At 41.0% G+C, this 17353-nt stretch overlaps 1 protein-coding gene across 2 annotated transcripts in view; it reads left to right on the plus strand.

Moving 5' to 3' along the window:
• The first annotated feature begins 16322 nt into the window (after positions 1-16322).
• PPM1H (protein phosphatase, Mg2+/Mn2+ dependent 1H) overlaps positions 16323-17353 on the plus strand; it is a 238714-nt gene continuing 237683 nt past the window's right edge. The window contains exon 1 of one of the 2 annotated variants that reach the window (XM_084877594.1): positions 16323-17197. In XM_084877594.1, coding sequence (XP_084733720.1) covers positions 16953-17197 — 245 coding nt within the window. In that variant the 5' untranslated portion in view covers positions 16323-16952. The remainder of the gene's footprint in view (positions 17198-17353) is intronic. The other variant, XM_084877593.1, reaches the window with a different exon arrangement.

Consider the following 17353-nt stretch of genomic DNA (forward strand, 5'->3'; position numbering starts at 1 on the left):
CTCCAGGTGCACCCCTTGTGTGGGCTGTATGCGCTGTCCTATTGCAGTTGAGCCTTGATTACTACTGGCATCACTGAGAGGGATTGATCCTCAAGCCAATTGGCAATGAGGATTAACTAAAGTACAGCAGAGGAGCTGCTCTGTAGGAGTCAACACTATGGACCAGGACTTGCTTCAGTGGGACTTTGTTGCTCACAGAGTTCCCACCGTGGGTGTGTTGCTCATGGAAGTGGTATGGTTGTATTCTGGCATAATCTAAGCTATACGGTGGACTTGCACTGTTCTTTACACTCAGTGATAATTCATTAAGTGACTGGGGACCTAGGTAAATGGAGAGTTGGAAATGACAATGTATGTTCAAGGTTTGTTAGTTACTGTAAACTGAAATACCTAGGCCATATTTCTGAATGATGAACTCCAGAATGGCATGAGGTTTCTCATGAACCATCAAATTTTTCCTTATGAAACTATACTTTTTCTTAAGAAAAATAACAATTTAGTCACATTGTTAATTCAGTCATCAAACATGAATTTGCTTAGCAAATCTTCATAGTTTTTGTTTGTTTGTTTGTTTTGTTTTTTTATCAATGTAACTCAATATTATTATGGAAAAAGCAGGTGAGGAAAGAGTTAAATCTTTTCTAGAGTCTCTTGGAAGATTACTCATATTTCTCTAAGGAATTTTTAATAAGCCGCTTTCTGTCTTGCATGTATTTTACAGAAGAAAAGTAAATACTGAAAAAAGTTAAATGACATCATAATAATAAATTGGACATTTAAAAAGATCTGTTTTACCTTATTGAAATAATAAAATAGTCACATTGACCTTATTATAAGCTAATTACTTTCTGAATTAAGACAGAAATCTGAATGTGAAATGTTTGATTTTTTTTTTTTTTTTTTTTTAGAACTGTGGTTAAAGTCATGGGAACATTCCATCCCTTTCCACTCTTCTTCTTCACCATGTACTGACCTGAGGATATTTGTTCTTCAATATCCTAGTTAGAATTATGAGTGTATTTTCCCATAGAAATAAGCTGCAAATGAATATTTATACTTGAAATATTATTGGTTATATATACTAGGCATTTAATTTTCAGGCAAGACCACAAAAGATAGTTCAACCGTAATATACCTATTATAATACAAATTAGTTTTGACACACAATCTGTTCATAATTCCAGGACTCTTTGGGAACACTTAAAAATTGGACCATCAACTACATTTAAGAAATTGCTATTAGAATGACAAGTGGATTTGTAGTAGCAAAATTTACCTGACCTCCTATGCAACCTCGCATGGCAGATTTCTATAATCATTGATTCGCAAGATGCTAAAGCTAGCGATATCTTCAGAATCACTCAAGCCACCTCCTCATTTTACATATCAAGAAACTAAGGCCAAAGAGGTAAAATGATTTGTGCAAGCTCACTTAGCTAGTTAGTAGACAAGCTAAGACTTAAAACAGTTACTACATTTTATAAACTCTGCTTTCAACTGAGAAGATGCCATTTATTTATTCATACTTATTCCTTAATTCTTCATTTACATAGTAATGAACTATTTGCTGCATTGCACCAGTGTGTAGATTCTTCTGCTAGATGCTGAGAGGATTTTAAAAAGAACACAAATTGTCTTTTGCTCTTAACTAAAATCTAATTGTGCATAAAGACAGAGCATTAGAAAACTAAATTGCCCCACAAGAGTTATGCAAACATAAAAATTATGTTAACATACATGATTATTTGCAAATTGAATTATTCAGATAACGTGTTATGAGTGCAGAGGATGCTCTCCATGACGGTGAATTTGAGACATCAGAAAAACCTTCGTAAAGGACAAAATTTAGATCTACCCACGCATCTGTCCATTTAATAGACTCTATTGAGTAGTCATTATTTCCTGCATACTAAACCAAGTCCTGGGAATATAATGATGAAAGCCATGGACCTTGATCTCCAAGATTCGCAGTCCTGTAGGGAAGACAAAGATAAGAGGGCAAGAAACAATAAGAGGTAGAGTGTACATGTGGCATATCTACCTACTAAAAGAGTAGCATGCTAATTGACTATACCTTCGTGAAGCCCACCAGCCAATCAGGAGTGAGTATGCAAATTAACCCAACAAAGATGGTGGGTTAATTTGCATGAGCAGGTGCCAGGGGCAGGGACGCTTGTATTGTTGCCATGGTGACGACTCAGGCATTCTGCACCACCCCAGCCGCTCCAGGCCTCTGGGCAGCATGGAAAGGCGGGAAGGCAGCTCTGGCCAGAGCGAAGGCAGGGCCAGCAGCCATGGGAAGGAAGGCCCATTCTGCATGAATCTTCGTGAATCAGGCTTCTAGTTTGTAAATATATGTACTCACATTCCCTATTTTAAATATAAACAGAGGCAGGTTTTGGGTTAGGGAGACAAACAGCACAATTAGGGCACAAGATATAAAGAAGCATTCTCGGGGTCCTGCCAGTGCAGATCAACACTTGCACAGACCTAACAAGGGGTCCGCCTTAACTTTTGTACCCTAGACTGCTTACTTGCCTCACCCTCGTCCTGGCCCATTGGCTCTATTTAGCCACCATGCAAACTGGTATAAACAACAACAAAAGAGAATCTTGAGTGGGGTCTGAATAAATGTTTCTGAACCTCAATTTCCTCTCCTGCATAATGAAGGGGTTGACCTAGATTAGTACTTTTCAGATGCTGATCTGCACAGTGGGCATGGAGTCTTCAGAAGTAACTCAGATAAGGAGGCCGAGTGGGTAGAGCTTTAGATCCCCTACTGTTGCTTTAACCAGCCTAACAATCTTTTATTGGTTATTTAGGATGGTTCTCTTACAATTATATTTTTGAGTTTTCAATTATTTTTTTAAATTAATAAAAAAAAATCAAATATTGCAATGATCCTAGATGATCCCTAAGAACTTTGACACTTGTCCATTTGCCTTCCTATGAGAAATCTGGCTTCTGCTAAAGACCAGTGAGAACAGTTGTAACTCAAGTTTCAATGACTGGTGGCATTACATAAATAATATCTAAAGGCATTGATCTCTTGTCAGTCCTACATGAGTTACATGAGTTTAGTTGTTCCCCACAAAAAAAAAAAAAAAAAAAAAAAAAAAAAAAAAAAAAAAAAAAAAAAGTGCTTACTGAGTCTTGGTGAGTTGGGTGGAGAATAAGAAGTGAGGCATAAACTTAAAAACTAGATCAATTTGGTGTTAATCTAGGGGTGCAGTGGGAGTTAACAATCTATGAGGCTGATTATGCTTTGTTGACAAATCCTGGACTAACTTTGTGATTAACAGCTAAATATATTATTTGCTCCATTCTAAGAAGCAAATTAATGATCCCTAAAGATAGGTGAGTCTTCGCACACATCCTAAAGAACAATCAAGAGAAAGGGTATAGTGGGAAAACAGATGAGAAAAAGCAGAGTGGTCAGTCAGGTCCATGTCTGTGAAGGGGCACTGTTATTTAAGCAACTATGTAGAATGTGAGTAAAAGCATAGCCATAATTCTATTGTGTAAAACAGGAGTCAACAACTTCATGTTCGAAATGGGAAATACAAAGAATGACTTTTCATTTACAGAACACAGGGGGCAAAATTGCTTTGATAATAAACCTCGGCCCTGTACCCAGATTGGAAGAGGTGCTTCAACCACAGGGTGAAGAGAAAGGAAGCTCCTAGGAGAGTTCACTTAGGAAATATCTACGTCATGCCAGCATTTTGAAGACATCCTCTCTCAAATGGTACAGCGACTTAAATAGGACAATGTTAGTCCTCTATGTGGATAAAGAAACCAAGTTTCAGAGAGATTAAATAATTTTCCCAAAACATACAGCTAATAATAAATGGCAGAGTTGGTCTTCAAATCCAGGACTAATTACAAAGTGATTGCTTTCCCACTACAATCCCAAGGATGTGAAGGAAAGAGTATAAAAATAGAATCATTTTCTCAGTTGGGCTAGAGTGTGAGAGTCATAATTCCCAATAAAACACAATATGAGAAAAAGCCAGCGTGTGCTGGGGAAAAAAAGTTAGAAAATTTTGAAAACCCATTCAGTTACTTATGAATTCTTTAAGAGAAAGGTACGTGAGGAGGAGGAAGAGGGGGATATGAAAATGTCATAAAACATGACACACACTCAGGTTCCCAAAGCTTCTGGAAAGTTAGGGAGCACAACTGTTTAGTTCACCACTGTATACCTCAACACCTAGCACAATGCCTGGCTTGTTAAATCAATAAATGCATATCGAATGAAAGTTGAGAAGATGGAGGTAGAATTGTATGTACCATCCCAAGCCCATAACAAATATGGGCTTTTAATGTGCATATGTATCTACCATATGTGTATGAAGGAAAAACTTATGCCTTTTGTGAATAATGACCATATTCAAAAAAGCTTCTGCCTTTATACTTCAAAGCCAACTTGATCCTTGGACTGATAGGTAATTGCTTGTTGGATGTATTTCATCCCAACACCTCTCTTGATATGGTAGAAACTTCCCTCCTATATTTGCTTATTTCCAGCAAACTTAAATATAAATGTAATAGGAAATTAGAATGAGATTCTTTCTCCGTTTGAGTGAAGCGATAATCACAATATCAAAGTAAGAGTGAGACAACCCCCACCACCACCACCACCATATTCAGATTTACACATGAAATGGACCTGAGAAATTGCTCCTCAGCCCTTGATCCCCTTGGTCCTTTGAAAACCATATGAAGAGTTTAGAGAGCAGCCAGGAGTTGGATTGATGAAGAAATTTCTTTGGAGAGGCCAGAGGCCCTGACCCACACTTCCACCTTAGACAGGAAGTGTGAACTTTTAACCACAAATATAGAGACTACCATTTGGAGAACTGTGCCTAACTTTGGAGACACAGAGTACCAGTGCCTAACTCACACAAAAGAAAGCTTCCTCTGGATGGGGGCCCCTGATGCCCACCCAGGAAATCTAGACAGTGAGAGAAAGTGCTAACCCCTTACTGAGGGAGGCAGGAGAGGACAGCCCTTTTGGATCACCCCACATTCCCAGAGTGTTTGGGGTAAAAGGAAGTACATTCTCAAGGACTAATGGCTTGGGTTTTATTAGGTCTTGCCCAATAGAACCATTTGGAGAGGACTGATATCTTTTACAGAAAGAAACTAAGTTGGACCCCTGATTGCCCAGAGGCCAATAAAAGAATTCAACACATTTTCATCCTCCTAGGTCAGTGGTCAGCAAACTCATTAGTCAACAGAGCCAAATATCAACAGTACAACAACTGAAATTTCTTTTGAGGGCCAATTTTTTAAAAACTTAAACTTCTTCTAATGCCACTTCTTCAAAATAGACTCGCCCAGGCCGTGGTATTTTGTGGAAGAGCCACACTCAAGGGGCCAAAGAGCTGCATGTGACTCGCAAACTGCAGTTTGCCAACCAGGATTCTAGGTCAAGGAACCTGCTGAAAGAAGGGACCAGCAGAGGTGTTATCAGCCTGAACTATTAGCCTCAGGTGTAGAGTATGAAGCCACTGATTCCTTGGCTGATTGCCTTACATCTCTCCTTGTACCCCACTCACCTTTGACCTTTGTGAGACCTAAAACAGCAAATCACCTGGTGAGTATGAAGACAATGGAGCAGAATAACCACACTCGTTTCCGCCTGCAGACTTCAGTCCTGAGGCTGGCCCAGGCTGGAGGAGAGGAGTTCAGAGTCTTGCTAGTTAAACAAGATTGGACATTCTAGTGACTGAATTGAAACTTTTTTTTACTAAAAGTGCCCGGAGGTCTTGTTATTTTCTGAGAGTTCCCAGAAAATATATGCCTGCCTAAATCTCCATTTAGGGTGACAAAGTATAATTTTTAAAAGATAAATACATTGCTCTCCTAGAAGCTAGAATAACCGTGTCAAGATTTATTTAAGTCATTGGTGAGAGAGCCAGGAGAATGTTAATGCTGGTTCAATGAGCATTTGAGAAACTGAATATCTGACGAAACTGAATGAGGACAGAATGTTTATTGGAAGATGGGGACATTAGAAACTAAAATAGCTAAACTCCTACAGGGCAATAAAACCATAACCTTTGGGTAATTTTTTCTTTCCTTTTAAAAAAAAAATTGTTGGTTGATTTTAGAGAGAAAGAGGAAAGAAGAGAGGAAAGAGAGAGATCTGTTATTCTATTTATTTATTGGTTGATTTTTTTTTATTTTATTTGCCTAACCAGATATTGAACCTGCGAGCTTGGCATATTGAGACAACTCTAACCAATTGAACTATCTGGTCAGAGTCTTATTTTTTTTTTTTTTCTATCAGACAAATAATTTGCATCTCTACTGGACAAAAATATAAAAGCTAACATGTAATATCACAGAGTTTGGGCCCTAATCAAGAGTAACAAATGGCCTATTCCCCTAGAAAAGTAAGTGATCCTTGAGTGGGCCTGTGAGGCAATACTCCAGTAGGGCACCGAAAGAATGTGTAGCCATCCTCTTGCCTAAGTTCCAAGTTTTTAACAGTTTTCCTTAATAAAGATCAGGGCGGCCAAGACCGGTTTGACTCAGTGGATAGAGTGATGGCCTGCGGACTGAAGGGTCCCGGGTTCGATTCCGGTCAGGGGCATGTACCTTGGTTACGGGCACGTCCCCAGTAGGGGGTGTGCAAGAGGCAGCTGATCGATGTTTCTCTCTCATCGATGTATCTAACTCTCTATCCCTCTCTCTTCCTCTCTCTGAAAAATCAATAATAATTAAAAAAAAATCTCAGTTCTATCAGGGCTGAGTTTTATATATATATAAAAAAAATAAAGGTCAGGGGGAATTAGCCCCGGACAATTTTAGAGGTTTTTGGGGGGACAAAAACAAGGTTACATTTTTATTCTAATTTTTTGAATATGTTTTTTCAACATACTAGATCTATATTTTCAGGCCTGAGAAGGTGGCTCATGACTTTTCTCCTGACCAGAATACAAGAGATTGGGTGATCCAACTCATCATTGGGGCACAAGGCCCAGATGGTGGGGCGTGAGAACTCAGGAAAGAAGAGTTGAGACAAAGGTCGGAGAGATCAGGGAAACACGAGAGGGCCAGAGCCTGGGAAAGGCTGATCTCTGCCGTGGTTAGCATGGTCTCTGGGGATGGGAGCAGGTACAATTAGGGAGAAGGCACAGAGGCCAAATGTACCTCATTGGACAAGGTTTGTTGCTGGCATTCTCCAAAGCAAAGACAGGATTTGCTTGTTTTCAACTGTACCCGACAGTAAGATTCTATCTTTCTCCAAGTAACCTAATTTTTTTTCTTCTTCTTAAAAAGAAAAAGAGGCACAATTGTCTACTTCACCAAAACATTAGTGCATATTTAGTTTAACCTCGTTACTGACAGGAAACTTGAATAAGACAACCCAGCGGGTGGTAGTCAGGGTTCTTTGTAATTTAAGACAGTCAAATGTTCTATGACAATCAAAGTTATGTTTTCTTTCTCATTACCAATAGACTACACATGCCAGTAACTCCCCTACAGAGTGTTCTGACATTATGCAAATGTCTGTGCTATCCAGTTCAAAGGAACACAGTGCTTGTTTAAGAGAGTGACACTGTCTCCCTTGGTCGCACAATGTGGCTTTTTCCCTTCCAGAAAGCAAAATGACATACCAGAGCCTGAAGTGCCCTTGTTTTGTTTCTGAAGAATAATTGGTCCACCGCAGTGTTTGTCCTGCTGCCCTGATTCATGCTTTGTCCTTGAACAAGGCCATGAAGAGTTAACTGTTGCCTATTTTTGGTCTGCCATCCTCCAGTAATCTAACCCTGGAATTGGACAGCTGATGAAGCAGGTTAAGCAGATACCTATGTGTTTCCAAAGAAAAATGCTTCCACTGAAACAGAGGATCCTTATGACATTAAGTTTAGTTTCTAAATCCTAGCTCTAGAAATCATCTCTTTCTCAGTTTACCTCTCAGAGACTTAGCCTTTCCCCAGGATAATCAGCAGAAGACAATAGCTGGACCTGAACAATGGTCACACGTGGGACCCCTGGCAGGCTAAAAGTAACATCTTGACCCAAGTTATGTTTCAGTTCCTGAGCCCTAAGGTGGAACGACCCCCTGGCTACTTTCCCATGAGACCGCACAGAAGCTCACAGGGAAACACCTCAGAGTTGTCCTCAAGATCTGAAGAAATGATTCATCACCCTTACCTCACCTCCCACCAATCAGCTCCCAGCATGGCCCTGAACCCCTAACCAATGGTGTCCTGATTTTGCCCTAACCTGTAACCTCTAACCTCTAACCTCCACACCATCAGGGAGTTCTGGCTTTTCAGCGGTAGCTTCCCATTCTCCTGGATGGCACCACTCATAATAGCCAATATTTCTCCACTGCAATTCTCAGTATCAAGTGTTCAGCTCTGCCAGCACAGGAATTCCTTCTGTTCTGTAAGGCTACTAAGAAAGTGGAGGAACGGCCACTGGAATAATAGAAAACTAAAAGGAGGGAAAAACCCAACACCATCTCAGATAACAGAAAAGCATGAACAAAAGAGCTTCAGGAAGGAGTGGGGTGGGAAATAAACATGAGGATGATCAGAAGACAATTTTTTTAAATTTAATTTATTTCACTTTATTTTATCCATCACCAAGAAGATAAATTTTGAAGAATAAAAAACTCATCCTTTTTTCCTGTAAAATTATAGAAAAAATAATTAGTCTTACTTGATAAATGAACAAGTTTTTAAAATAAATTGTAAAAGAAAGAGAGCAATGGGCACAGCATTACATGTAGACTTCGCAAAGATTTCTTAAAATTATAGACAAAAGGGTTGTTGTTGTTTTTTAAATCTAGTACTTAGTTATTTGTTTTTAAAAAATCAGTAAATGTTGGCAATATTTTGTGTGCTTTTTTCAAAATCCCTTCATCTTTCCACATAGAGTATAATAAGGATTGGTGATGTTTAAGCATAGGCACTCAAGTTAATATTTGCTCTAATTTTTTATTATTAGAGAATTGATTTGGTGAATTATAGCCTCAGTCTTTTATCCTTATCAGGTCCTAATCCTACACTAAGGATGAGAATATTAAAAAAAAAAAAAAAAGGTAAATAATAAGTGTTTTGATTCCCAATAACACATACTAAAAGATAAAAATCAAAGATCTATAGATATATGCAACCCCAAATTACTTATGCATGCCTTTGGAATGAGTATTCTTTTACTTCTTTTTAAATCCAGTTCAAGTAGGAAATTATATTTCAAATAAGCAAGCAGAGTAACAGTGACGCCTGAGGAGGGAACTGTGGCCCCTTCTCCCATTGTTTCACAGGCTAACTCAGACCAGCAAGCCTGACTCTGTCTCTCTCAGCTCCTTTTTCTAGAAAACACCTTTCATGAAGAGAGGTGAAGAATAAAGGTGAGGAGAATGAACTGTTTGGTTGAAAGGCTTTTCTGGGTAGTTCAGACAGCAGTGAAAAGAAAAGGTAATGACAGGGGCTGGTTTGAAATGTTCATTTTACTCTGGAATTGAGATGTAGTAAATGAGCTCATTGATTTTCAGATCTTTAATGTCAAGCTCCTGCTGTGATACAGAATGTATGCAGAATAAAAAACAAACAAAAACAATAAGAAAGATAATGAGAACCCCAGCACAGGATTTAAAAGTTGTTTGACTTTTTTCCTCTGTGGGAAAAAAAAAAATGTGAGTGATATTTTTGTATTCTTGTGGAAAGCTAATTGTAAGCTCTCTGTGGCGGAAAGAATGAGGAATTAATATCTGTCTTTGCATAATTGAGATTTAAGAGTTACCCACCTTTTGTGTGTGTGTGTGTGTGTGGGGGGAGTTTAGGGTATGTTTGGTGGCTAGAAACAGCTCTTAATTGCCTTTTATAGAAAGAGCTCTCAGTGAAAATGACAGGTGCTATTTATTAAATGCCTACTATGTGCCAGGCACACGGTAGGCACTTTACTTTCAGTATGTTGTTATTCTAGAATATCTCAATGATTAAAAATTCTGAATTAAAAAAATTCTGAATTATTTTACAAAGTTCCAGTACCTTATATTAATGAGCCTCATTGCTGAAAACAAAACAAAACCACCACTATTTATGTTCTGACATATATAAACACTAGTTGATAGTAAGCTTCTTCAGACTTTTCATCCTATTACATTTTAGAATAACCCAAATTAGTTCTTTTAAAAACTAAGTTGAGCCCTAGATAGTTTGGCTCAGTGGATAGAGCGTCGGCCTGCAATTCTGGTCATAGGGCACATGCCCAGATTGCAGGCTCGCTCTCCACATGCAAGGAGAGTGCAGGAGGCAGCCAATCAATGATTCTCTTTCACCATTGATGTTTCTATCTATCTCTCTCTCTTTCTTCCTAATAAAGATATACTTTAAAAAAAACTAAGTTGATTTTTAGCTATTATGCTTTATAATCTTTGGTAATTTCTGAAAAAAATTTTTTATTGTTTTCATCAACAATCTCAAAACAATGAAAAACAAACACTTAATGAGGGAAATGGACAGATAGAAACTATTCATTTGGGATGGTAGTCATGGAAAATCATATTTGTAAAAACGAATTCCGAATTTCAAATAGAAAATTCAGCAACAGCCATTTCCCACATACTTATGCTTTAATAGAAAGGCCACAGGCATTAAGTACCGGGGCATTAAAAATACTTTTCTACTGAAATCCAGGACACAGTTCTGTTTCCCACATGTATTAAATAAGATGGTTTTCAAGATATGAAATCACCCGACTTACATACTGAGGTCATTTATGTTAAATCTGGTAACTCCTGGACATCAAAATCAGGATGCAATGGATGCCCATCAGGGTTTATGAAACTTTTACCTCTATCTTTTTTTTTATTCCAAAAAACACTACTAAAATTTCTCTAATTTGACCTTTAAACAAGACATTTCTTATTGCCGTTTTCTCTTTGCCATCATCATTTATTTACTCATTCAACCTTTATTTAATACGCGTAATGTATGGCAAATGTCGTAGAGTCAAAGAGAAAAAAGAAACAGCCCCCTCTTCTCAGTTATCTTATATTGCAGGAACCAGATAATTTCATCACAATGCGATCTGCTATAATTATGGATAGAGTTACATAAAGGTGCTTTAGAATATAGAGAAGGAAGCTTTCAAATGCTAGCATAATGTGGGGGATATGAAAAAAAAAATGGGAGTTAGCCACTGGGTGAGGGGGAAGGGGAAGGAAGAAGGGACTGCAGCATTTCAAGTAAAACAGCCTGTTAAGATAAGAAGGTGGTGGGAAAAGACATCATAGTCTAGAAATCAGTAATAATAAGCCTGAAGCACAGAGTAGTTGGGATGGAGAAAAGGTTAACCTGTGACTAGAAAGGACAGAGATCAGGAACAGATTGTGAGGGTCAAGAGTAATGATTTTAACCCAGTGGCAATTGGAAGGAAATAACATTACCAGGTGCTGCGCTGTTTGGAAAGCTCCTCCCAGCTGTGTGTGAATGGCAGCGCTACCGAACACCAACCAGAATCTGCTGGAGAAGTCTGAGTACGAAATAATGAAGATCTAAGCAAAAGTAGTGGACATGAGAGCATCTGGAAGGCAGAATCAACCAAAGTGGCTGACAGGCTGATATGGGAAGAAAAGAAAGGAGAAGGAATGAGGATAACTCCGGATGTCTAGATTGGTAAATGGATTCTGTCATAAACTGACTGTAGTCTCAGAAGGAGAAGCAGAGTCGTGGGAAGATAATGAATGCTATTTGTGACATGTTACATTTGAGGTGCCTGGGAGCTGTACAAGAATTCTGAGCCCAATTAAAACCCTCAGGTATTGAAAGTTTATATCTGGTGCACTAGTCCCAGCAATTAAATTAAAAAAACAATACAAAACCATATAACAAATGTGAGGAAGGCTAAAAATGTTTTTTCCTAACATTGGCTCATTTAAAAACATTACCAAAAAAACCCCACCAACAACAAAACATTAAAATAAAAAAAAAGACACAAAAAACAAAACAAACAAACAAACAAAAACCCGTAGACTTAAATATATATTATAGACCCTCACTAGATTGCTCAGTTGGTTAGAACTCATCCTGATAAACCAAGGTTTCGAGTTCAATCCCTGGTCAGGGCACATACAAGAATTAACCAATGAATGCATAAATAAGTGGAACAACAAATCAATGTTTCTCTCCCCCTATTCCCCCCTTCTTCTCTCTAAAATCAATAAAAAATATATAATATATGTTTATTTATACAAATGTATTTATATACCACTTTTTAAACTGCCACTGCTTGGCAAATGACAGAAACATGTGCATAGACAGACTGCCTGTTGGGTATCCAGCCTAGGAGATGATCACTCTGCAGTGGTCAATCCTACTTCCTTCTCCACAGCTTCCCACAGGCTGAAGAATTTACATACCTGCCCACAGCAAATGTGCTGAGGGTTTTACACTAACATAAGCCCACAGAAATCAAGCAGAAAGGGGCAGTTCATAATGTGTCTGAACAGATCCAGTTCATGAGTCTCGTTCATAGCTGTTCTTGTTCTGTATCCATTTACAGTCCAAGCACTCTGACCATTGCTTACTTTCTTATTTGATACAGTCCTTGCATTTTCATGCCAGCTTGTCCATTAAGTAAATAGTACATGTTTTCCATCTGCCAATGTTTTTCAAATGATTTCTATCAAAATCTCCTGGAGGGCTTGTTAAGCTAGATTTTGCAGCTCTACCTCCAGGGGTCCTAATTCAATAGGTTTGAAATAGGGCCAGAGAATTTGTTTTTCCAAGTTTATAGGTGCTGCTGCTGTTGCTAGTCAAGGAATTGCAAAAGTAATATGCCAATTGCCCACAGCCAATGCAATTTAAAGAGAAATAAAGCAATAAATTAATTTTAAAAATTTGCTAGAACATATTATAAAAAGAAAACATGATAAAAGTAGGATATGTTCTTATACAAGAATAACCAGGGTAATTGGGATGGGCAGTCATGTTTTTTTTTAATAAAATAGGAGATTATTTGCCATGATGTTCTACATTGTTTTGGTTTTTAAAAGCTGACCCTAACAATATTTACAGGCAAGCATTAAGTCTCCTATTCAAAAAGTAGTTGATGACAAAAAGGACAAAGTAACTAATTTTGCATTTCAAGACATTCTAGATGGCTGTCACACATACTGGCACAAAGCAAGACCGATCCTTAAAGAGAATAAAAGGTAAGTTGAGTCCATAGTTCTTCGTTGAGAAGCTATCTTTAATTGCTTTATTTCTGAATTTTTGCAAACCACATGTCCTTCTCTGAGCAAACACAAGAAAATATTTTGGAGTCTTTTACTTTCTCACTTACAGTTCCATACTATTCAATTTTATTTCTTTATTGACTACTGGAGGCCTGGTGCACGACATTCATGCAAAGGGGGGACATTCCTCAGCCTGGCCTGCACCTTCTCAAAGTTTGGGACCCCTCAGGGGATGTCTGACAGCTTAGGCCCGCTCCCTGCCTAAATTGGACATCCCCCAAGGGGTCCTTAGCACTGCTCCAGAAGCACGAGAGGCTCCTACCACCATCACTGTGCACTCGCCAGTCATGAGCCCAGCTTCTGGCTGAGCAGCACTCCCCCTGTATAAGCGCACTGACCACTAGGGGGAAGCTCCTGCATTGAACACCTGCCCCCTGATGGTCAATGCTCGTCATAGCAATTGGTTATTCTGCCATTCAGTTGATTTGCATGTAAGCCTTATAGGATGATCTGGTACTACTTTTAAATTGAAAATAAATGAGACAAGAAAATTTTAACCCTATTTTTAGTAAATACTAAAGCATTATCATAAAGTGAAATGAAGGGAAGAACATATTAATCTTAATAGAAGTTACTGGGGGATCCAGTAACATGGTTAAAGGTAATTGTCCTCCAACAAAAGCTTGAGAGAGGGGCTGTAAGTTTATCAGAGCATGTGGTTGGTTAGATGGCTAGCCACTATAGAGGGATTTCCCACTGGAAGTATAGTTTAACAAAGCAAAGGTTGAGAAGATTGTTTTTGTTCATTTAGGATTTTGCCCCACATTTAAAATTAGAAAAAGGGGCCAAGATAAAATTATACTCCTATTTTGTGAAAAGTAATAAAGGATCTCATTGACAGGACTCTTATTTCACTAGAGTTTGAATGTTGTTGTGTTTTACATAATTATTTGGTGTATAGTAGACTGGAGTGCCAATTCATGAGAAAGACAAAGGGTGACCCAGCGATTCCACTTCTGAATATATATCCAAAGAAACCTAAAACACTAATTCAAAAGATATGTGTACCCTATGTTCATTGCAAGGTTATTTACAATAGCCAAGATATGGGAGCAACCCAAGTGCCCATCAATAAACAAATGGATAAAAAGTAGTAGTACATATGTATACTAATATAATGGAATATTACTTGGGAGCAAAAAGGAATGAAATCTTACCATTTGCAACAGCATGTATGGACCAAGAGGGTATTATGCTAAGTGAAATAAGTCAGTCAGAGAATGACAAATGCCATAGATTTCATTTACAAGTGGAATCTAAAGAACAAAATAAATGAACAATTGAAAAAACTCAGAGACAGAGAACAGATTAATGTTGCCAGAGGGAGTGGGGGTGGGGGAATGGTAGAAGGGATTAAGAAGTACAGATTGGTAGTTACAAAACAGTCAAGGGGATGTGAAGGACACCATAGGGAAAACGGAAAATAATATTGAAATAAATATGTATGGTGCCAGGTGGGCACAGGAATTATCTGAGGGTGAGGGTAGGGAGAACACTTTGTAAAATAGATGATTATCTAACCACTATGCTGTACACCTGAAACTAAATACAAAATAATATTGAATGTAAATTGTAATTGGGGGACGGGGGGGGGGGGGGGGGGGGAGCCAAAGGGGGAAGTGCTTTAAAAATATTATAAAAGGGCTGAAACCGGTTTGGCTCAGTGCATAGAGCTTCGGCCTGCGGACTGAAAGGTCCAAGGTTCGATTCCGGTCAAGGGCATGTACCTTGCTTGCAGGCACATCCCCAGTAGGGGGTGTGCAAGAGACAGCTGGTCGTGATTCTCTCTCATCGGTTTCTAACTCTATCCCTCTCTCTCTTCCTCTCTGTAAAAAAATCAATAAAAACATATTTAAAAAAACTTAAAAATATATTATAAAAGGAACCAATGAGGTTTACTAAGGCTTCCCCTTAAACTCTAAGGCTCCAGGGGTCCTCAAACTTTTTAAAGTGGGGGCCAGATCACGGTCCCTCAGAGAGCTGGAGGGCCGGACTATATGAACTACTAATTCCTACTGTAACACCTCGGCTGCGCTCACTGCCCAAAAAACCTGGCGGGCCGGATCAGACTCCTCTGCGGGCCGCATGTGGCTCGCGGGCCGTAGTTTGAAGACCCCTACGAGCAAGGATTCCAATTCCTCTTCAGAGCATTAGTATTCCCTCCAACACACCTGGGCTGCTCCCCGCCACCACCACTCCCTAAGAAAAATGAGAGCCTGTATTTCCTCCTGAATTCCAAGTGAGCCTTCACTGCATAACTCCACATGACAGAATCCTGGCAAACCAAATGGTAGGTAAACATAGGAACAGGATACGGAATAAGTAAATATGAACAGGAAACAGCTCTCTTGCAAAAAGCCAATATTTAACAAATGTGATGCCTAATGAAGCACATTCATCTGCTTTTCATAATTTTCTGTTTTGTTTCAATACAAGACCACCAAAAATTTTTATCGTGGCAAGCATTTTTTTTTTTTACTTTAGCATTTCATTGAATTGCCATGTTCTAGTTTATTTCCTTTAGTCTTAAAATGTTACTTTTGTAGCAACACTTCCAAGTTAAAAAAAAAAAAAAAGAAAAGAAAGAAAGGCTGCACCAAGTTTCTCAATAGTAAAAAGGGTCAGCTTTGAAAAGACACTATCGTTGCTATGTTGGAAGAAAATGCTTGCATACATTAAGAAATCATTGAAGCACTAGGTAACATAGGGCTTGCTTCTGGTTTCTTTCGTTTTCTTCGCCATTAAGCTTATGCCGGGTTTGAGACAGGCTTCGCTCTGCAGATCACGAGGCGTGTGGTGATAATGAACAACTTCAGTGATTCCAGGAATGCCTGGGGGAAAAAACTTCTAGTGATTCCGGTGCACCTATTCAGGTGGTTGCTTTTTAAAGCTCTGAAAAGTCTGTTGCACCAGGTGTTCCTCGTCTCCACTGGAGGGAGAACTTAGAGCGTCCCTCCAGGTTTCCACCTGTCTCCTTCCCCCTCTCCAGCTCTCTCGTTTCCTTTCTCCAAGGTGCAGCCCTGCATGCCTCTGAGAGCGGATTCCTCCGCTGGCTTTTCCCGGCTGCCTGCCCCCACGTGACGTCCCCTAACACCTGTACCAGCTCAGCTCACAGCGCCCCCATCCCCGCCGCCAGGTAACAGACCCTGCCCGGCTCCCCAGCTCCCCCTTCCCCTAGGAGGTCTCGATCTGAGCGCCAGCCTCGCTCGGGCCGGCAGGGGAGGGGCTGGCTGAGCTCCGGCCAAAGCGGCAGCGAGAGCCCGTGCAGCCTGATTATCACATGACTCCGCGGCGGCGGCGGTAGCCGTGGCAGCAGCAGCGGCGCCGGCTCCGCGGGTCCGCCTGGTGGGCTCAGCTCCGTTCCGCTCCCGCAGGAGCGCAGCGCGGCAAGGGGCCGGGAAGGAACCTGCAGCCCACGAGCTGCGGCCGCCCAGCCGCTCAGCCAGCCCGGCCCGCCCGCTCCATGCCTCTGGTTGCGGAAGTGCAGCGGGGGTAGGCGGCGGCGCGGAGCGCGGGAGGCCCGGGCTCGGCCCCCTGCAGCACTAAGGGCTCCGGGAGCCCCGCGGCGCGTCCCGAGCGGTGCCGCCGCCCGCGCGCCCGGCGCCCGCCGCAGCCTGCATGCCCCGCGCCCCCGCCGCCGCCCCCTGCTCGCACCGCCGCCGCTGCCAGGCGCCGGAGTAATATGCTCACTCGGGTGAAATCTGCCGTGGCCAATTTCATGGGAGGCATCATGGCTGGCAGCTCGGGCTCCGAGCACGGCGGCGGAGGCTGCGGAGGCTCGGACCTGCCCCTGCGCTTCCCGTACGGGCGGCCGGAGTTCCTGGGGCTGTCTCAGGACGAGGTGGAGTGCAGCGCCGACCACATCGCCCGCCCCATCCTCATCCTCAAGGAGACCCGGCGGCTGCCCTGGGCGACCGGATACGCAGAGTGAGTGCCGCGACCCACCCCGGCGGGTCCCCCCTCCTCTCCTCGCGGCCCTTCCCCGCACGGCTGGCTCCTAACCTCCTGCTCTCTTCTCGTTCCTCAGCCCCAGGGCTCCCCGGCTGCGGGCGTCAGGCCTCGCCGGGCACCTAGGCGGGTACC

The sequence above is a fragment of the Pipistrellus hanaki genome (assembly GCF_964339955.1).
Source record: "Pipistrellus hanaki genome assembly, chromosome: 3".
Taxonomy (NCBI): domain Eukaryota; kingdom Metazoa; phylum Chordata; class Mammalia; order Chiroptera; family Vespertilionidae; genus Pipistrellus; species Pipistrellus hanaki.